The sequence below is a fragment of the Excalfactoria chinensis genome, chromosome 13 (assembly GCF_039878825.1).
Source record: "Excalfactoria chinensis isolate bCotChi1 chromosome 13, bCotChi1.hap2, whole genome shotgun sequence".
Taxonomy (NCBI): Eukaryota; Metazoa; Chordata; class Aves; order Galliformes; family Phasianidae; genus Excalfactoria; species Excalfactoria chinensis.
Window position 1 is genome coordinate 2,535,757 of NC_092837.1, and position 21,524 is coordinate 2,557,280.

A 21,524-nucleotide genomic window follows, 5' to 3' on the forward strand; every position below is an offset into this window, starting at 1 on the left:
TTGCTGTGTAACCTAGTTCGCTCTTTTTTGGCTCGTCTTACTGAACTGGTACAGGGTCTTGATGGAAGGTGAGTTATTATTTTAGCTCCCAGTTCTAGGGTAGGTAAGGGCCCTAGAGCTTTATCTAATTATGCTGGAGAAAATATTCCCTTTAGGAGCAGGCTGCAGGCTGTCCCAAAATACTCCTCGGCTTTGTTAGATGGGGTTATGAATGGACTCTCAGAGTAATGTGGCAATGATACACCGACTCAAGATTTGTTCAGCTCCCCTTTCTCTCTAGAACCAATATCTTTATTTCCAGATTGCATTTGTGTATGCTGCACTTCTTTTTAAGCTTCACATGCACAAGAAAAGACTGAAGTTCCTATAGTTGTGCTTATTAAATGAAAAAGGCCAGGTGAGAAGGGTAGGAACCCTATACCAACAGAGGCATTCATCCTTCAGTGATTCAGAACTTCAGATTTAAGCATTCATTTCTTGCTTAAGTAGAATCACCTGAAGCATTTTCTGAGGGTGTCTGCTCCTCTCCCTTCACCATTCAGATGGAGACTCTTCTAACCTACCTAAGTAAATTAGATGGCTGAAATAGATGGGTTAATACCCCTGATAGTACCAAAAAAGTCTTGTCATAATTCTGAAAGACTATCCTCCGTCCATTGATTTCCATTGTTGCTTCAAACTGCCACAGCTTTATAATGGCAGCCAGTTCTGAAGTGAGTCACTCTGTAATGTCCCTTCATGCTGTCTGTGATTTCTCCTAAAAGAAACCCAAATAAACACAACAAGCCAAAATAAAATCAGTCCTGCAGGAAGTTCTCTAAATGTTTGTGACAGGATTTTGAAGGGTTAACAAGGCTTGTTTCCTAAGACGAATCCTAAGAGCACAACAGATTGGCTGTTTTCCTCTCACTCATACAGTTCAATTCAAAGCTGCATTTCAAGTAAAAAACATAACTGTTCCAACTGGACACCTTCTGAAAGTGTGTCTGTGATTCAGGCAACACGTCCTCACATCCTCAAGAGAAACGACTTCACAGACTTGTGCAGATTTCTCACTAGGATATCAGATCTTAAAGGGCACAAGAGAACCAGGCAGAATGATACTGTAGTGCCCTCTGAGCAGCACAGCAGCCTCGCTGCAAATGCTGTGATTCAGCCACTGAAGGAGATCTTGGCTGCCAGTCTTTGATTTCCTGTGTTCCCCGTGAATGAATGAGGACGTTCATTTCTCTGAAGCAGCTATATTAGTCATAGCCTTGCTATGGCCAGTGAAAGTGCATCAGAAAAGCCTGCTGGTGAAGGCTTCACTGGTCTGTGCTAAACAAGCACTTTGTATTCTTTGTTCAAGTTTTTGTGGCGCTAATAGCGATGCCTGGTAGCACCACTAGCATTGTGGGTTTGCAGATGAGATCTTTATCGTTTATTTTAAGACCTAATGAATAAGCTTTCTATGTGGAAGGGTACATCTTAGGTACGCTCTTAACAATGAAACGGAACAAGCTAGTAAAAAAAGAAAGTGCATCACAATTGCATTAATCTTCCTCCATCTGCTCTCTCTCAAATCTTTTTATGACAGGAAATTGCCTATTGGATTTTGTGTTTTTCTTAATGGAGGTGGATGTGGCAAAGCCCAAATCCATTTCCGTTCCCACTGATATCAGGGGAAACAAGATTCAGTGTCTGAACAGAACCGTTTTTTTAGAACCATTAGCATCTCTGACTGCATTTCAGTGAATATGGCAACTGTGACATCAGTGAATTTCAGTCAGCTGGCTGGATGCTGATGACACAGCGGATGGGCACTTCTGCTCCTGAATCTCGTGGGCACTTCTGAAAATCCCAGCTTCTCTAACTATCAATTTCTGATGTGTGGACGTTCCCAGTGAAGCTGTCTGAGTTACCCATATGAGCTAAGGCTATGGGCTGTCATGCAATGGGATTTCTTGTAGGAAACACCAGTTAGTAGATTAATTAGAATACTTTACAAAACAGCATTCGCACATTCAGCTGTAGCAAGAGGAAAAAATAATGTGTTCTGAAAAATTGTATTGTCTTTTTCTGGTCACATTCACGTGTTTCACAAAATCAGTACAAGCAGTGACATCTCCACCAGGTGCTCCTGAACGTGCATTTCTTGTATCCCAAATCTCCCTGCCCATCTGAATGTAACTGAATGAAATTCATCCTTTAGAGCAGACACCTCCTGCACATCTTCAGGTGACTCCTCCTGGAGCAATGCTCAGGGACATGCCGCGTCAGGTTATTGCCGAGTGGGACACGGGCTGAACAGACAGCATCAAGCCAGGAATCTGAATGGATAAGCTTGCAATGCAATGACAGGTTATGGTTCTAGGTCTGATACTTTGCAGAAGTTCAGTTAAATCAGAGATGGTTTCTCTGACTAAGAGGAATTCCAACATGGCACGTGTCCAAACCAAAATGCAACAAGAATCACAGAAATATGGCTCAGTGCAAATGTTCCCACTGAGCTTTGCAGGGAGATTGCACTGTGCCAACGCAAGAGGAAGAACCTTCCTTTGAGCGTGGCAGTGCCTGGCACAAGCTGCACAGAGGGGCGGTGGGGTCTCTCTCTCTCTAGAGATTCCAAACCCATCTGGCTGTTTCCCTGTGCAACCTCCTGCAGGACACCAGCTCTAAGGGTTGGGCTGCTGGATCTCCAGACATCCAGCCCTTACAGTTCTGCAATTCGGTGCGACTCTGTCATTTACAATGCTGAAATCTCTCGCCTCAAGGCAGTATTTGTAGATAATCCCTCGTCTGTTCGGGGATGGCACAGTGCTGCTACAATAAACACACCACCCCTTCTGTGGCCAATGTGCACTGAGAGTCCTGGGAAGGGAGCCAGAGCGAAGTGATGTCACCCGCAGCTGACAGAAGGGCCACCTGGGGCAGCGAGGGCAGCAGGGCTGACCTGTGGAAGAAAGGAGAACAAGGGGCGGCCTTTCAGACAGCCCTGCCTTCCTTCTGCCGCCTGGCAAAGCAGGATCGCACAGGGACTCCTATTCAAGAGGAATAACGCCTGAGGGCTGCACCCACTGCGCTGCCCCCGGGGTTTCTGCAGCCCGAGGCCGTTAACTCGGCTCTGAGCACAGCCGACCAGCAGCCTGCACTGACTAAACCCCACTTTAAACACGTGCCGAGTCGAAAGGAGGAAGGCTGTAAGCGGGGCACGCAGCCCCCGGCGGCGGCACGGCCTGCTCTGCGGAACGCGCGCCGCCGCCATGGCAACGGGCGGCGCATCCCTGTGACGTCACGGGCGCGTCGGGTGCGTCCGCACTCCCTCGGAGCGGCGCCTCCCAGCGGGCGGAGGATGCGATGGAGGGCGGGGGGTGCACGTGGAGACCCCGGAGAAGGGGAGTCGGCAAGGGCAAGAATGAGACGGCGGAGCGCTCGGTGCGGAGAGGCCGGTGTGCAGCTGTTGGTTTTGTGTTCCCTTCTCGGTGGTGTCGTGCCCGCGAGTAAAGAAGCGTGCAGTTTGCCGGAATACGTTTAAAGGATAATTGAGTTCTGTTGGTCACTGAGGTCAGCAGTTTGCTGTCAGAACAGGCTGAGGAGCTTCGTGCTCTGTTTCCTTGCAGGGACGGAGCCTGAGGTGTGTGTGCTCAGGAGTGCTTTGGGGACACGAGGCGGCTGCAGCCTCCCGGCAGTGTATGGTGGGTGACCCGTGTGACCTGTCCCCTTGGAGTACTGCGTTTGGCAGATGGGAACCTGGGCAGGAAGTGTGAGGAGGTTATTGAGAGCACGGGGTGCCCTCAGAAGCAGGAAAGCAGGCAGTGTGCCTCGTGCTGCTTCCCAAGCTCTTGGTCTGATGGACCTGAGGAATGATTCCGTTTTACAAGAGCTCTGCACAAACTCGGTGTTACCAAAGGTTCAAACAGAATGACTGCGCTGCCAAGTGCCGCCTTCTTATTTCACGTCACCCTTAATCAAATACTATTTTCCTGATAAAAGAGGAATCAATAACAACTAGAAAGAAGCTTCCGATGAGGGTTATTTTCCTCTCTTTCTGTACTACTGAAGTGGTTTGCAGATCCACTCACATTCTAGACTGAATGCTGCGAGGACTTGTTTTTTCCTTGCAGCTTTCAGAAGAGCTGCCATAGCAGATCAATCCAATGGCTGCATATGAAAATCCCTCCAGACACCGCATGACAAAGTATGTCTGAAGTCGAACCCTGCCTCTGATATTTATGGAGTTAGGAGTATAGTATTGATTTCACTATGGGGGTTTTATTTTAAACATTTTCAGTTTAGCAGTGATGCATTTAAATCCATTAAGTGGCGAAATACAGGAAATGATTAACTTCAGATAGACACCTGTAATGATTATTTACTACAGGTTTTGTTTTGAGATGCATTAATCCACCAAGGGCAGGGCCAGGTTTTTGTACCTGGACTGGGTTGTGGTTGACTGGATCTAAAAACCTACGTGCCAGTCAACGAGCAGAACATAAACCAGCTGGTTCTGTGGGGGGGAAGTGAAGCTTTTGAAGGCTTGTCCCCTCGCAGCACCAGCTGCATTCCGGTCCTTGCCAGTCAAAGAATTGCAGCAATCGCGTGCGGTCCCCGTTCAGCTCAGCACTCGTAGGCTCCGTCCAGAAGTAACTCGGCATCGATGCTTTTCAAACGCCTGGGCAGCTGGGGGTGAACCAAGCATGCAGGATGCGCACCGCGTTCATCTCTCTCGCTTCAGGATGAGTCTCCTGCTGGTCGCGACCTCCTTACGAACACCTGAAGGAAAGGCAGGTGGAATCGCTGAGTTCCGCGGCGAGCTGCCAGGGCTCTGCGTGAGAACTGGGTCAGGGCTGGGGGAGGAGCGGCTTCATCCCGCGCTGCTCCCATCCTGCGGGACAGCCCGACCCGCGGCCGGAGCCGCGCTTTGCTCTTCGTTCAGAGCTGCTTTTAGGGGCCGTCACTTAGCACAAACAACCCGCCCCAGGTCAGCAGCAGCTCCGGGCGCGGTACAAAGTCCTCGTTGCGGGGCGAGGCGCTTCCCGGGCCGCTCTCAGGGCCGTCGTTTCCTCCCTGCCGGCGCGTCGCTCCGCACGGCAAGACGGGCCGCCCCACAGCGGAGGGCAACGCCGGGCCGCGCCGAGCGCTCCTCCCTCCCTCCCCGCCCGCCCCCGCGACGTCGGCCGGCCCCGCCCGGCGCGGAGGGAGCCGCCATTGCGGGTTGTTTGTGCGGGAGGCGGTGCTGCGGCCGGGGGACGGTGCTCCGCCGCGATCATGTCCACCCCGGCGCGGCGCAGGTTGATGCGCGACTTCAAGAGGTGAGCGGCGGCGCGGGGCCGGGATCGGGGCCGTGCTGAGGGCGGGGGCGGGCGGCTTCCGCGCTCCTTCGAACCGCCGCGGCCTCCGCGCGCCCCTCCCCCGGCGCCTCCGGGCGACCCTCCCGCGGTCCCGGCGGCTCCGAGGCTCCGCGCGGCGGGGCAGAGCCCTTCCGCCTTTAACGGGCGCCGTGCGGCGCGGGTCGCGGCCGGCGGCGGTTCCCCGGGGCCGGTTCCGCCCGGGGCCGGTTCCTCCCATCCCCCCGGGGCCGCCTGAGGTGAAAGTTGTGGCCGCACGTCCCGCGCTGCGCGCTCCGTTGTGTTGGCCGCGCTGTCCGGCCGCGTCCGGAACGAACGGCTGCGGGGGGCCGCGAAACATGGAGAGCGGCAATTAGCGGGGTTGGGAATGTTGGAGGTGGAGAATACTTTGAAGCACAGCGAAACGTGGAACGCGCTCCCGTTTCTTTATCAGAGATCTGACCTCTTTAACACCCCAAACATCCGTAACTAGCTCCTGTCCATTTTTCCCCTCCCTCCTTCCCTCGGTTATATTTTCGTTCAGCCTTGCGTTCCCCTTACCTCATTCTGAAGCAGCAGGCTGTGCTGTGAGCTCTGATTCACCCGGTTAAATATAAACTCCTTTTGCATCTTGTAATTGCCAGGAGTGGTGGAGAGGGAGCAGTGTCTTGTACCACCTCATTAAACCAACAGAGAAATGTCATTTTTCCTATATTCACGTATTGTTATGTATAAGCATTGTCTATGTGTAGGTATGGCTAGAGAAGGGCTTACAAATATCATGTTTTCCCTAATTCTTACTGACTTCCAGGCCCTGTTGAGACTAGCCTGGTGTGCAGCCCTTGCCACAACCTGTAGTTAGTTAGACCTTTTGACAGCGGGCTGTGTGAGCCTTTAAAACAGCTCTAAAACCCAAAGCCGTCCTTCTGATACATTGATCAGGCAAGGTGCTCGGGCATTATTACCAGCGTGCAGTCTGGCATGGAAGAAAACACATTCCTGATCTCCCTGACCAAAATAGTAGGTGGTTTATGCTGTTCAAATTAAGCTGTCTGGACTGCATGTGCTCACAGAGCAAGGATGTAAACACAGTCCGCAGGGGATCTGGATTGCAAGCAGGCAGAGCCCAGCTGCCAGCCTGGCTCTGCAGGCAGCGTCATTGCTGGTGTCCGTGTACAGAGCAGCTGTACTGGCTGTCAGCGGTGCACATAGAGGCATAGGGGGACTTGCAGGCATCGCTGCTGGCGCTGTGCCTGGCTCAGCCCTAATGAGCTGAAACTGACTTCGAGTTTGTCCTTCGGTCTGTAGAGCTTCCAGCGAGGGTTTGTTCTTAATGTCATTCTGCTGCGCGGTCAGATCTCATGTTAACACCGAACAATTGCTTCAAAGCGAGGGCAGTTGCTTCATTCTCTTTCTTCTTGCATGATTCAAACATGTGCAGTGGATGGGAGCCGTCACAGAAGGATCTGCCCGGGCAGTCCCCAGTGCTGTGGGAGGTTACTGCTGTATGTTGTTCCAGGGTCTGATGTGATCCTTCAGCAGAAACACACAGAACGGGCAGAAGGAGGGAACCTGGGTCCTGTTATGTAGTTAGAGCCTATATTCGTCTTGGCATGAGTTAATGCAGCGTTCAGTAGGCGACGTGCTTTTCACTAGTCCAAGGATTAAGGATCTAAAAAGAATTGTAAATGCTTCCACTACCGCTTTGGAGACAAATATTGACATTTGTTGAACTGCTATCAGGGAACAGTACAAAGGTTTCCCCTTGCTCCCTCTTCCCTTTTGAAGCGGTCAGCTCAGCAGCCAAAGCAGGCTTATACCAAATTTAGCTGCATCATGCACAGACTTAGGGATGCAGGAAAAGCTCAGTTGACAGTTCTTTGCCCTTAGTTCCAGTCAGTATGTCCTGTAAGTGCTGTCGTGCTGTGCTCAGCTCCTGTTTCAGGCTGTGGCTTATTCTCTGTTTCAGCGTGGCAGCCAGCAGCAGTTCCTTGTTCTGCTCCTCCGTAGCCGTCTGGGTGGTGCTGCAAATCCATCCCAGCTCCGTGTGGTGCTTTACAGCATGGTTCCTTACGGTGCTTTGCAGCCTGCTGGGCTGTCATAGCGTGTTGATGTAATACAGGAGCAAATCTCGGTGTCTTTGCTAACCTGCGTGTAACGCTTTGTTTGGTGATGTGGGGTGAGAAAAGGTTGGTAAAAAAGTGGATGTTGCTATTGAATCAGCCTTGCAGGTGGGGTGGAAGCATTTCACTTACGTAAGGCTTGCTGTTCTATATTTGTCATTTCTAGACTGCAAGAGGACCCTCCTGTGGGTGTCAGTGGTGCACCATCTGAGAATAATATAATGCAGTGGAATGCGGTGATATTTGGGTAAGAGTTTTTGCTCGCTGTGAAGTCCCTTCCTTTGGGAGGGGGAGGAGGGGATGGTCTTTTTTATAACATCCTTTTTTTTTCCTTTGTGAATGTAAAGTCAGGAAATGTACAGAGATGACCAAGTGTGCAATCACAGTAAGAGTCTGCTCTCAGGGTAATAAGGAACGGCTAGGGAAAAAATATATTCACTGTCTTTTTTTTTTAATGATGTTTGCATGTGGTTTAATAAATAGAGGAGGTTTTATAGGAGCCGGGTTATGAAAAAGCAGGCTGGCTCTTTAAAGGTACATAAGAGCACCACATGTTCTTGGCCATCAAATCCAGATGCATTGGCAGCGTTTGGATTGATTCCTGGTAGAATGAGGCACAGGTTCCATCTAGGAAGTTACACTGTGTGTCCTCCAGGAGGGGAACCCTGGTAGTATCCCTACATAAACCTGAAGTCAGCTCACTGATGATCTCCTCGTTAATTCAGCTCTAGTCTGAAACGTGGCACACGCACTGCTTGGGGTGATAACAAAGCGGGTATCTTCACTAACAGATTGACTATGGGGAAGTCTGCTGGAAGTGACAAAGCTCCCAGAGGCTGCCTTTGGAGACTAACCTAAATACCTGTACGATTGTCTCTGTGTCTGTCTTGAGAAGAATAAGGAGTAATGTACATGTTTAAAGTGAATGTTTAGAAGTAATGGTCATTTTTAACTGGAATTTATGTTTTGTAACCTTTCAGCCCAGAAGGGACGCCTTTTGAAGATGGTAAGCAGCACACTTCTATATTCTCTGTTGCTCCTGTGAATATTGTCAGTATTAACATTGTTCTGCTCTAGTATTACGTAGGTTGGGATAGTCTAAACAAGCAAAGACTGATGATTCAAAGTCAGGTTAGCTATGAAAATAGTCAGCTTACCCATGAAAATACTGTATTTCTGTGTAAGCAGTGTCTTACTGCAGTGGTCGATGGTGAGTTACAAAGCTATGAAGCAGTGCTTATACCAAGACTTGTTTAGACACAGAACATTGAGCTTTTGGTGGGGGAAGTTAGTCTAATGCTGCCAGATGTGTTTTCCCATCTCTGCAGCTAAGCTCAGCAAGATAGCTGAGCAGGATGCTTCCCTGGCTTCATCTTTGTAGCATGTTTGATTCATCTCTGTTCTTCTAACTAAGAGCAGGTGAAAAATCTTGAATTGTTCTGAAAATAGAACTCAGTGAGAGGGGGGAATACCAGATCTGTACATAAGCATGAAAGTTGATGTGTAATGAATCTCCCCCAGGCATATGAGGAGTAATGAGTTTAATAATTATAGCGTTATTGCAGTAATCAGCAGCAGATGGGTTTTTCCTCTGTGTTGGGTTGGAGGAGTACAGTAAATTATTCACTGATCCGTAATAAAGGTTTTCAGTGAATCAGTCATGAGCCCCAAAGACTGAGATTGCTGATGATGGAATTCCAGTTTTTGCTTGCTGGCACCACGGGGCCTTCTTAATGAAACACCTTAAAGTCACTGAAGTCTGTAGTCCAGGCGTATTTGGTCACAGGGAAAAGGGAGGATGGCAGTGGGGTGATTGATGTTGGATGTAAGCTGCTTTCCCCATGTGTACAGTGGGTCTCAATGCTTGGACCTTGCTGCTGCTGCTGCTGCTTTTATTGCTGTTAGTAATTATTAGTTCTGTAGTTCCATTATCACGTGAAATATGTGAAATGAAAGCAGACTTAGTGTGGTATGTTTGCATAATGGTGGGAAGAAATATTAATTATGGAGTTATTATGAATTAACTTACCCAGTTGGTTCCTGGGGCATTTTTTGTTGGTGGCCATCTGATAGAATTTCTGTTCCTTTGGACAGGTACTTTTAAACTAGTAATAGAATTTTCAGAAGAATATCCAAACAAACCTCCAACTGTCAGGTTTTTATCAAAAATGTTCCATCCAAATGGTGAGTAAATCATTTTTATTTCACTGTAATACTTACTAACTCTTATGGTGTGGTCATGTACTCTGCAGAGCTCCAGAATGCTTAACGGTTTGCTCTCTGCTCTGCTACCTGCTAAGTGCTTGTCTCGGGATGATGGAAGAATCAGAGTTGCGGTGCTGTTAAGTAGCAGCTATCTGTCTCTTTCCAATCAATGTGACAGCAAAATCTGTAAGCGTTTTCAGCTACAGCTGCACTTAAGTTGGCCTAAAGGGGCAATCCTGCTTCAGGTTCCTGCCCCCGTCCATTTAACAGCACTTTTATCTGTGTAGACACATCATGAATCCAAGCAGGGAGCTGATGGTGCCAAATGTTACTTATTTCTGTCAGGTGAGAGCTCGGCCAAGCTGACCTGCATGGGGTTTCCTGTGCTAAGCAGCACTGGCAGTGGGAGGCTGGCAAGAAAGTGCACTCCTAGGGGAGATCAAAGGGGAGGGGGCTGCCCCCACCTCAGTGGGAGGGCAGCCATGGTGTGCTGTGCTTCTCGCTCCAGCTGTCTGTAGCTTTTATCTGGTTGCTGGATGCAGAAAACACAAACCATGCCTCTCTTTCCCATTCCCCTCTGTTACAAAGGGTTATAGATTCAGTTCAAGGGTTTGAAGCATGAACCCGTTTCAGCACTTTCTGTAGCTTGAGCCCTCCTTGAACAGAGGCTGGCTTTAACCACAGTTCTGTGGCTTAGGCAGTCTTCATAGGCAATACTCTCTAACCATTTATCTGTCACATAACAAGAAAGCCAATATGCTTCTGACCATTTTGTTTTATTATATTTCATTACTGGGATGCACAGGCTAGAAAAAAAGCATGTAGAAGTTTGCATGACAAATCTCAGTTTCCTGCAGGCTCTTATATTCAGACAGAAGTGCTGTTTCAGGCAGGCAGTATTTCCTATTGTCTGCCTTAGTGTCCTTCCTAGTGCTGAAAACACAGTGCCGAGTTCCCCCATGCAGTGCATGATGACTGAGATCCTCGGCTGGCGCAGTGCATTCCATGCCTGCAGCAAATGTCTCTGCTTGCTCAGAGGCATTACGTCGACTTGAATCTGGGCCAAGCACACAGGAGGAGCAAGAAGCTCCGTCTAGGTCTACCTGTTCCTGTGCTACTGCCAGAATGTTTGGACCTTCCTTCATTTCCTCTTAGGTGTTTTGTTACTTCCAGTAATACATCTCCTTCAAAATACCAGCTATCGAATTAAGATAGTCAGCCATAGCTGCTATAATCTGTCCTACAGCATTTTTTGAACACAGGCCAAATTGATACGGTAGTTTATGCTTGAACTGTATTAAATGAATGGAATGTAAGAGAAGTCTGATAAATGGTGACTGAGGTGTGTGTTGTGTCCACAGTTTACGCGGATGGCAGCATATGTTTAGATATTCTCCAGAATCGATGGAGTCCAACATACGATGTTTCATCTATTTTAACATCAATTCAGGTAACTCTAAATCTGTTGTAGCAGTTCAGGGTGTTGTTACAAGTTTGTATTGGAGAGTACACGGCTCTGACAAAACTGGTGGATACTTCTGTCCAGGAACTTCCAATACTTGCAGGCTGAGCAACAGCTTATTTGATCAAATAAGCAGAAAGAGCTGACCGTGTAATTACTGATTGTCAGCTACAAAATCGCTGTTGGATAATTTTCCCAAGAAAACAGATTTGGCAAGATGGGGAGATGGGCGGTCAGGTGTAACATTTGTATAATGTAACATCTGAAACCATTTCACAAAGCTTTGGTCTGTCACTTCAGGTGCTGCTGAAATCTGCTTTACTTGCCTTAAAAAGAAACGATTTGGCACACTGAAAATAAACTCTTTTTTTCCCCTCCTGGATGAATGTTTTTATATTTCTACAATGAAGTTTGTAGAAGTGACTTATGCTTCTCTTTAGTCCTGCATGACATTAGTGGTGTAAATGCCAAATAATCAGCTGGTTTCATACTGCAAACTGACACAAATGGCCGTGTGTCTGTAAGGACATGAGGAGCCTAACAATGTATACAGCGCTAAGGTACATAAAATGATAACTGGAAGTTCAGCTCCGTGAGGGGTGCCTCATCTTAGCTTCAATGTGTTTTATTGTGTTTTGTTTTTTAAGCGGGCTCTCCTGCATCACGTTTGTTTCCTGAAGCATTAGATAAGAAAGATGTTTTTCGCTGTTCTGGCTTGTCTCACTTTTTGTTTGTCCCTTCTTTACAGTCTCTGCTTGATGAACCCAATCCAAACAGTCCAGCAAACAGTCAGGCAGCACAGCTTTATCAGGAGAACAAACGTGAATATGAGAAAAGAGTTTCCGCTATTGTCGAACAAAGTTGGAATGATTCGTAACAGCTGCTTCGTGGCTCTCCATCCTCGTAATCATTATGTACAATTTAACTCTCGATAGAAAGGCTACCAAGAATTTCAAGTGCCACAGCTCTAAGAATTTGCATAAAAACTCATTTGCAAACAGAATTAAGCCCTCCAGTTTAGGAAACATAAAAGCTTGTGTATCTTGATTAACGTACTTCTTATTGCATGGTATGAACTAAGTTATTGCTACATAAATTTGTAATATATCCTGTTTGTATTTTTTTTCCAAGTGTATAATGTTGGTGTGGAATTTTCATGACAGAATATACACATTTTGTAAATCTGTACTTTTTCAAATATTGAATGCCTTATTTTTGAATTCTTTAGATTTTTAAATTGGAGAAAAGCACTTAACAAAGTTTTTATATATAAATATTTCATGTAAAACTGTTAAATACATAACCTCAGTGCAAGACACTCTTCTCTCATTCTGTATCTCTTTCAAAAGGCTCATTGAGTCCATTCTGCCCTTTGCCACATCCCGATTATACCGTGCACTTTAAAACCAGGAAAGTCAATCCATGATGTAACTGTCATCTCTGTGGGTATCCCTGCAGCTGCAGCAGGTCTGACTGGGTTCTGTGTTCCTCAGTTGTATGAGGAGGAGAAGTGTTGGTAGCTGATGCTTTGTGAATGGGGAGACGTAACTATAAAAGTTCCACTATGAACCAACAGCAGAGTTGCAAACAGGAGCTGGATCGGCAGGCTTTGGTAAGGGTATATTGCCAGGCTTTGGTAAGGGTATATTACCAGGCTTTGGTAAGGGTATATTGCCAGGCTTTGGTAAGGGCATGTTCTGTTCTTCAGGGAGATTGTGTTTTACCAAACTGTAAACTGTTGTCAGCTAAATCTGTCTTCTATTCATATATTGATGCTGTAACACAGGCCTGCATGTCTTCTAACAATTAAACAAGTGTTCCATTAGTTTCCCTTTGGCTAGGGGAGAAAATGACAAACAGGAGAGAACGTGATTGCAGCTGTAATGGAGTCCTATGGAGCATCGTGTCTGTGTCACAGAAGTTCTTAGTACTCCTGTGCTGTGGGTGTTAAAGCAGCCCGGTTCTGTCTGTAAATGTGGGCAGTCGGGGCTTTATTCCCTGTATCACGGAGGGTGTTTGTACTAAACAATTAGGACGCTGTTCCGGCGCGGTTTCCCTGCATCACACCGCGCTGGCGACAGGGCGGAAGCTCCGCAGTGCCGGGGAGGCCGTCCGGCCTGAGCCCCGCTGCCGCCGCCGGAAGCGGTCTCACGGGGACCGGAAGGCCTTCTCCTGCATGCCGGCTCCTGGGTCCGCTCTGCCCCGCGCCTCGTCTGCCCTGGAGGAGCGGGGTGGCTGCCGCGCAGGCGTAGTGCGTGCTGCCGCGCCCGGGCGGAGCGGAGCTGTGTGGGCCGTGTCCCTGACGGAGGAGTGCCGGTCGGTCACGGCTGCGACAGAGCGGGGCGGCACCGGCGTGAGAGCCGGGCTGCTTCTGGAACCCCGGGGGCCTTCAGCCCAACCACGCTGAGCCCGATGTCCCGGCCAGCCCCACACCGAGCCACGAGGCTCGGACCCTCACAGCTGCCATCTCCTCACGAGTGCGGGCAGCCCCGACGGGTTCCACGCTGTGTAATGCAGCAGCGTGAGCTGCTCTGCGTGCGGCCTCGTTTGGGGTGGGTTTGCATTAATAGTGAATACGAGGTGTCAGACAGACACACCTCCAAATGCCTCCGGATCAGGAGCTCCCTAATGCAAAACTTACAGAAGAAAGGAAGATTCCCTGCTCGTTTTGCTGCCGTTCAGTTACTCAGAGAGACAAGAGAATATGGGCGTAGAATTGCATGTCGTTGTGTGTCTGCACAGTTCTGTTCAACTAATCTCTAGATAACTCGTGTTTTTTTCCCCTATCCTGAAACAAGGAAGCAAATACAAGAATCCACTGCCTCGATACTGAAAGATAAATGGTATAAAGGGCAGCAGAAAAAGAAAAGCCCCGTAAGAAGCAAAGAAGAGAACCCATCACAGAACCGTAGGCTTCCCCGCTTCTGAGACTGCTGCGAATTCAAAGGACTGAAGTTGTCATTTAAGGAAATAATACACCCTGGGTGATGTGTGTGTGCGTACGTGGGAGAGCAGAAAGCGTTCTGAGCTGGTTATGGTGGAATCTTAACAAGGATGTGTTGGGTGGTGATACTGAAATGAGGTGGGGCTCAGGGTTTTCTTTCTGTGCAGCGCTGAAGGTTGTTATTGCACCTCGAGTTTGTCTCACTGCACAGCTGCCGTGAGCACAGAACAAAAAAAACACGCGGAACTTTTGAGACTCCCGATAATGGCTGTAATTAGCATCACAAGGCTGTGGAAATGGCAGTATTCCCTGAAGGTTTCTTGTCGTTCTCTCATGTTTCTGTGCTGGATATGAAGATTTCCAAGCAGGATACGTGCTGTGTTTGGTACTGTCCCACCCGCGGTAGCATTGCAGCCTCCACAGCAGCGTTAATCCGTTCTTAATGCCTGTATCAGTGTCGTGTTTCTGAGCCGGTCTGTGTGAAAGCTGCATCCTGCCAGAAAGTAAACAGACTGCTCTTAAACACTGCGCGTTGTTCAGCATCCAGAACGAGGCCTTTTCCTTTATGATGTGGTCAAGGCACGTAGCGTGGGATTTTCGGAGCTAGTGAAAATGTTGGTCGATGAAAGTGCGTTTTAAAATCCCAGTATGAGAATGTTATAATCAGGAATCCGGTGATGTCATAAATTATTATTGCCCTTAAACGTGTGCCAGGGCTGGGTCAAACCCCAGCATAAAGGCGGCATTATGGAGTGATGGTGCTGACTGATTTATTAGAGCTGCGCGGCGGAGGCTGTCAGCATTGGAGGTGGATGGGCTCAGCCTCCCTCAGCCTCCACCTGTAGCGTGGAGCAGTCGGTCCTCAACCCACACGACTGAAAAGATCGCGTGTTTCCTGCCTTGTTTTTTGACTCGGGCTCATTAACTGCCGTGTCTGATTAATTTCCAAGCTGAATAATTGTGACAGCTGCCAATTTGGTACACATGCCACAGGAGGAGCCGCGGTGCTGGGAGGGGTGCTGCAGCCCCAGCAAGGAGCACATCTGCACTCTGCACCGGGCACAGGGAGGACCCAGGGACGCGTGGAAGGGGGACCTCTCTGCCACAGCGAGGTCAGCCCAGGCTCTGAGCCCCACGCTGGGTCTTACCTGAGATAAGCCATCACTTACAGATCTCTGAACAAAGCCTGAGCTGAACTTTGAACTGTTGGGTCTCAGCATCAGATCGTTAATAACTTTTCATTGCCATCATCACCATTTACTCCTTGACTTTTGTTGCTGTTTATTCAGTCCTCACACCCAAGGAGAGCAGGCTGGGCTCGGGATGGTGTGCAGAGCTCTGTCCCCACAGTCCTAATGCCCAGTAAATGTAGATGTTGCTATAGTTAATCTGCGGTGTCGTTTCTGTTGTGATGAGAGTGGAGTTTGGTTCTGAAATGCAGCACTTCACCCAGACTGAGGCAGATTGTCTTCAGTGACTGACCAGAGCCAGCAAGGAGACAGAACTGCCATCTCTTCTGAATTAATGATGAAGCACACGGCTCTTGCTGTTATCTGCTTACACGTTGTCTGCCTTGTGATGAGCTGCTGAGAGATTTCCTTTCACTGTCTGGTCCAAACATACTGTAAGTCCAATTTCATTAATAAGCCCGCTCGCTTTACTTGTTAAAAGGGTCATTGTGTTGTTACAGTGTTTTCTTTGTGCTCGCTTCCCCCAAATTCCAGTAAGTGTTTTGTAGAGAAGTTTGGAAGTGAACTTTTGATGCCTGTGAAAGCTGCTTCGTTGACTTTATTGACTCCAGAGCCTCACGTTCTTTATCCACTGAGATCTTTAAAAGGACACTAAAAAGTTGCAGCCAAAGCTTATAGAATTTGGTACTTATGGTTAAGTATTATAGACCCAATGTCGTTCCCATGGAGACCTAAAGGAATTTTTCCATTGAATTAAGTGGTAGCAAAGCATACCCTTTATTAAGTGGGATAAGAAGCAGACCGGAGAGCTCAGTTTGTTTTTGCTGGTTTTGTTTGCCTGCTTGCCCTTCTGTAGCACAAAGTAAACCAGAAGAAATGACAGATATTTGCGCTGTGATTCATCTGCTTCGTCCTTGCTGCGTTTGGAGATAAGGCTGTGTTTGTGGTCACGGAGCAGTAACCCAGCAGGCGAGGGCAGCTCTGTTTCACTCCTTGCTGGTGCCTTTCTCTGCAATCTGGATGCAAGGGGAGCGTTTCAGACGCTGCTTCTGTTAAGGAGAGGTCAGCAGGACTGCAGCTGGGCACTGCAAGGTGCTCTGCTGCCTGCAGGTTGTGCAGCACGTGTTCCTAAGGGCACTTTGAACAACGTCGGTTTGTTAAACCACTCCAAGTTGTTAGCAAGATCCCAGTAATTTACAAAGGAATCCCAAATATAGTCACATTTAAAAGGAGATCTTCCATTCTGGAAGGTTGGGCTGTAGCTCAGCAGCTGCCAGGAGTGGTGGATGAGGTGTGCCCATGTGCTGCTGCCGACCCACAGCCAGCTCCTGCATCTCGTGTGGATGCAGACCCTGAGCGTTCCCACACAGCAGGGTTATTGAGGACTGAAACTGTGCCTTTTGGTGCTGCAGTGTATTGTGTTTTTATTTGTTCGTTTGTCGTTGGGACTGTCACGAGATCCACAACTACCGAAGCCAACAGATTTGTGGTTGGTTTAAATGGATTGAGGATTTCCTCTATAATGAAGTCCTTTCACTTTGGATCACTGAGATTTCTCTTGTTCTTTCTTAGCGCCGTGTGACACATTCACTCCATCCTTGCCTCAAACAAAGAGAAATTATGCTATCATAGCCTCCCTTTAAATATTTTCTATTTGACAGCCTACTGAAAAAGCTCCAGAGGCAAATTCTTGGTTTGGAAGTTGCTATTTATGTCTGTACACATCTGAACGTCGTTATGCCTTGCATGTTCTGGATTGCTTGCCATTTTCTTTGTGAAGATGTATGAGTCTAGGGAGAGAACGCATTATTTTAAATGAATTTGAAGCATGCTTTAAGCATCTCAGGGCTCTACTTGTTGCTCCTAGCTCCCTTGATAAAAACACATCAATATAAGCAACACTGCAGGGAAAATTTGTGTGTTGCTGTTATAAAGCAAGGGGAAGACGTCAGTGTGTGATGTTGGGTTCTTTTAGCATATGGCGTTGGAATGATGGTGGGCTCTGGGCATGGCTGCTGCTCCTGAGGGCTTGCAGTGGGGATGTAGGGCAGGAGGTGGTGAAACTCCACAGGACACAGAAGCACAAGAGAAGGACAAAATGATAAGGGTGACAACCAGGATGTTGGCCTCTTTGTTCCTAATCAGCTGTCCTGATTCTTAATGTTTGTGGGTTTTGTGTGTGTTGTTTTCTTAATGCTTGGCAATTGTAGCAGAAATGCTAAGTCAGGGCTTGAAGCAGTGATGGAGCACCTGGTGGGAAGGCAGGGCCAGCCCAGGGGAGCTCAGGTGTATGCAGTGCAATGCAGCTGAGTGACCAGAAGGGCTGGAGCCAGGATTCACCCCTTCCCAGACCTCATTTAAGAGCTGGCAGTGGAGGTAAAAGGATCCTGTTGGAGGTTCCTGCCTACCTGGGGCCTTCCAAAGGTACACAGTTTTTTCCCTTTATTTCTATGTCTTTGGCTGCTGCATTTGGGCTTGTCCTCATTTGCTGTAGCCAAAGACTTTGCCACCCCACTATTATCTCTGTACTTTCCATCACGTAATGGCATTACAGCATTTTGTATACTTAATAAGAGAGCCATACAGAGTTTATGCACACCTGGAGTAAGAACCTGGGCTGCCCTCAGTACGTGCATTTCAGCTCCAGAAGCAACCTACACAGTGCAGTGTTCCTAGACCAGGGGACCTCCCTTCCACCTTTATTTTCATACTGTTCTGTAATTCTAAAGGGTTTCTCTGAAGCATCCTGGAGTGCTGGAAATTAAACTGCTGCATGCTTTTGTTCTTCCTTGAAAGCTGTATTTTCATGCCACGCAGATATGAGTGCTGGAGGATCAGCATGAAAGCAGCCTGGCGCTCTCTCTGCCTGTAAAGGAGTTTGCGTGTGCACTTAGAGAAGGATGGACTCAGAAGTCTTGTAATTATGTCTGCCTCATTGTTTTGTGTGCATGGTGACTGTATGGGAAGGGCTGAGTTATGGCCTGAACTGCTGATTGAGCACCTGGGGAAAGGACCCAGTCAGCTCTGGGAGCACAGGGAGGTGTGACAGGAAGGGCTGCAGCCTGGCTGTACTTTCCTTAGGCCTCATTGAAGGGCTGACTGCTGCTGGGGAAGGTCTCTTTCTGGAGATCCCTCCTTGGTGAAGCTCTCCCCTGCAAACCTGGAATCTTCTGATATGGGTGAGCATTCTTCTTCCCTTCCTTCATAGCACCTTTCTATCGTGTTGGTCCTTCCACCATCACACCTCTGTTGTAATGCCTTTCCCATTGTATTGATCTGTCATGTAACCCTATGCATTAAATCAACGGAGGATGTTCTGGTCCGTTCTGAGGGATGGACCCTCCATGCTGGTTACAGGACTTGGCACCAAGGCTGGTGGGGAGCTCAGACAGCACCTGCAGGGACATTTCAGCTCCAAATGCTCAGGTGTGCAGGACAAGAGGGGAACTCCTTCATTTTGCATCACTGTACAGCATGCAGCACGTCACTATAAATGTCTGTGTATCAGTTTGTCTGACTTAATTGTGTTCCTGCTGACTGCGTTCTGTTACATTTCTTTCTGAAGGACGAAGGAAATATTTCAAACGAATGATCAAAAGAATATTTTACTCCCTTCACGTTCAGAGTATGGAGCCTCTGAAGGATTTATTCAGGAAATGAGTTATTAGGGCCTGACAGCTCCTGCAGCAGCACTGAGTGAGCAGGTTATCTGCAGATTGCCGCTACAAACATCCCGTGCTTTGATGAGTACATGAGTAATGCCATTAGAGGAGTTGGAAAGCAAGATGAGGTTGGTGCTGGAGCTCCGAGTCACTTCAGCAATTACCACGGAGCCTGAAATGTAGCAGTTCATTAAAACAGGTGCTGGCAGAGAAATTGACATCTAGCTGACATCTTTCTTCAGCGTTGGGTTTCGCTTTGTGGGGCAAATAATCTTGTCTTGGTTGTGCAGCCAGTGTTTGCCGTCAGCTCTGTGAGAGAAACTCATCTGGGGTTTGGATGTTTTCTCTCAGCATTGCCATCTAAATGATAGAGACCCTCTCTGTGAACTTCAGTGGTTGGAATCTGAGACCTCTGATTGTAATTACACTGTTTGATGTGTCAAGATCTTCAAAAGCGTATCGCTTCTGGTGATATCAACCTAAGCAGCTTAGGTGATGTAAACCTAAGTAGCTTAATAGCTTCACAATGCCATATAACGTATTGGGAATCTCCCCGCACGGAGAATCTGATAGGGGAAATCTGAGTCATGGTAACAGCTTTAACAACCAGGAAGGCAGCGGAGGGAAGTGTGATGCAATGAGCTGGGTTAGGTGAGCGTGGGGCTGCATGCAGCTGCATGGGAGGCTCCAAGCAGAGCTCCAGGCAGGGATATGTGGTTGGTGCTGGACGAAATGGCTCCTCTTTGGAGCTGCAGGGGAAACGGAGCTGGGAGCTGGCATGGCCTCCCAGTGCCATGATTGTGCAAACATGTGGATGTGCCACAAAATCACCTTTCGGTGACAGACTGAAGTACAGCACATCCCAGCAGTACAGACTGCTGAATTCTGTCTGCGTGCATCTTTTCCATACCTGAACCTTCACACCAACAGCACTTTCCTCTCAATATTAGAATGTATGATTCCAGAATTCATGTGTCCCAGTTTATTTTCTGATTCTGAATCTGGAGTTACAGGACTTCCCTACAGCAGTGTCCTCTTGGTGTGGGATATCACTGCTCAGAGCATCATCCACCTCTGTCCAACCAACTGCCTGCAAGCTCTGCCTTTGCATGGAGCTGGGTGGTGTGGGCAGCCCAGGGCTGCTGCTGTGCTGATTGCAGGGATGCTGCGATGGGATGCAGGGATCCCCAGGGCCCAGCTCTGCAGGTGTCTATTTCTAACCCCGTGAGTCCCTGGGTGCTGCAGGAGCTCAGATTAGAGATTGGAGGCTGTGGGGCTGTGCTGAAGTCCATGTCACGTGCCTCAAAGGGCAGCTACTTATTTACAAAAGCCCATCAGATCTGAATTGTGCCCTGATTGAGGCTATATGGGAGCCAGACATGTGACTGTGTTGGTGTTTGCGTTATTTCCCGAGAAGGTAAAACTCAGGCGTTTATTTTTCATGTTTTTGCACAAAGCCAGAAGGGTGATTTGTATTCAACTGCTGCATATTGAGGCCGGTCATCAGTCTTGTAAATGGTAGATAGGAGGAACAGCTACAGCACAGAAATATTTCCTCTGGTTCAGTATGGATCCTAAGCAGGGCCCTCTTACTCCCTGCAACCAAAGCAGAGTTCTCTGCCTGGTGTTCCCTGCCCCACACTTGTGGTTATTTATTCCACGATGTGCAGGAAGGAAGGAGATGTGTGCAATCTCCACTCTTGTTAACAGGAATTGTGCACCTAATTCTCCGTGCATTGTGCCGACCATGAACTGGTGAGACGTGTTCTGCATCAGCAAAAGGGCTGCCTTGTTCATCTGGAATGAGAGCGTGCACGCAGTAACTTAGGAGTAAAGAAAATCACTGTAAATGGTTTCTTTAAACTGAGCCTGTTGGGTTTTTCCCTAAAATTCTGCTGAGAGTGAAGATTCTGTAGCGTTTTTTCCCTCCTTTCTCCTTCCCAATCGCAAAGCTTTCATTGCGCGCGTTTCTGCTGCTTGTAGCACTTTTCATCTGGATGGCAATTCTTCACCTCCTCCCCGGCTCGTGGCTAAAACAGTTCTTCTAACAGGAATTGGTGTCATTTACTCCCCAGAATCAGTATTTCCATTTGCTCCTGGTCTCTCCCATCCTCAGGGGAAGGGTTTCCTTCTGTCTCACCTTGATGGATCCATCTTCCCTGCTCCCCTCCTTCCTGCAGATGCTGTCTCTGCAGCTGTGTCAGCTGACAGCACCTTTGTGAGTCGTTTCCGAGTTGTTACTGGTTAGTGCATGGCCTAAATCAGGGCTGAAATGCTGCTGACTGGCTGCTCAATTAACAGTAATGCACCGGCGTACTCATGCATGGCAATGGTACGATGTGGAACTGACTTTCTCTGTCTGAAAACTTAGCAGGACGTTTCACAGAGGTGCCACGAAGTGCTGATAGTCACATTGCAGAGACTGCTGACCAGTGTGAGGGATGGATGGAGCCTCAGTGAGAGTGCTGGACACCAAGTCATGGGAATAAGTGAAGGTTTTGGATATTTGATTGCATCAAATGTATGAATTCTGCCCGTATTCGTGGAGCTGTTGTATTATCTATTGCCTTACTGTGTAATGAGAGGATCTGTGCTCTGTAAGGGATGGAAAATCTGCAGCAGGAAGGAGCAG

General features: G+C 48.1%; 1 protein-coding gene across 1 annotated transcript; it reads left to right on the forward strand.

Annotated features, from left to right (window-relative positions):
- Positions 1–5,135: 5,135 nt before the first annotated feature.
- Positions 5,136–12,284, forward strand: UBE2B (ubiquitin conjugating enzyme E2 B). The gene is made up of 6 exons (XM_072348608.1): positions 5,136–5,291; positions 7,596–7,676; positions 8,410–8,435; positions 9,524–9,613; positions 10,996–11,084; positions 11,845–12,284. The coding sequence occupies exons 1-6, from the start codon at positions 5,248–5,250 to the stop codon at positions 11,971–11,973; spliced, it is 459 nt and encodes a 152-aa protein (XP_072204709.1). The 5' UTR covers positions 5,136–5,247; the 3' UTR covers positions 11,974–12,284.
- The last annotated feature ends 9,240 nt before the right edge of the window (positions 12,285–21,524 follow it).

Coding starts and splice junctions, on each gene's coding strand:
- UBE2B (XM_072348608.1), top strand. CDS start 5,248: ATGTCCACCCCGGCGCGGCGCAGGTTGATGCGCGACTTCAAGAG. Junction 8,436..9,523: donor AGGGACGCCTTTTGAAGATG/GTAAGCAGCACA, acceptor TCCTTTGGACAG/GTACTTTTAAACTAGTAATA. Junction 11,085..11,844: donor CTATTTTAACATCAATTCAG/GTAACTCTAAAT, acceptor CCTTCTTTACAG/TCTCTGCTTGATGAACCCAA.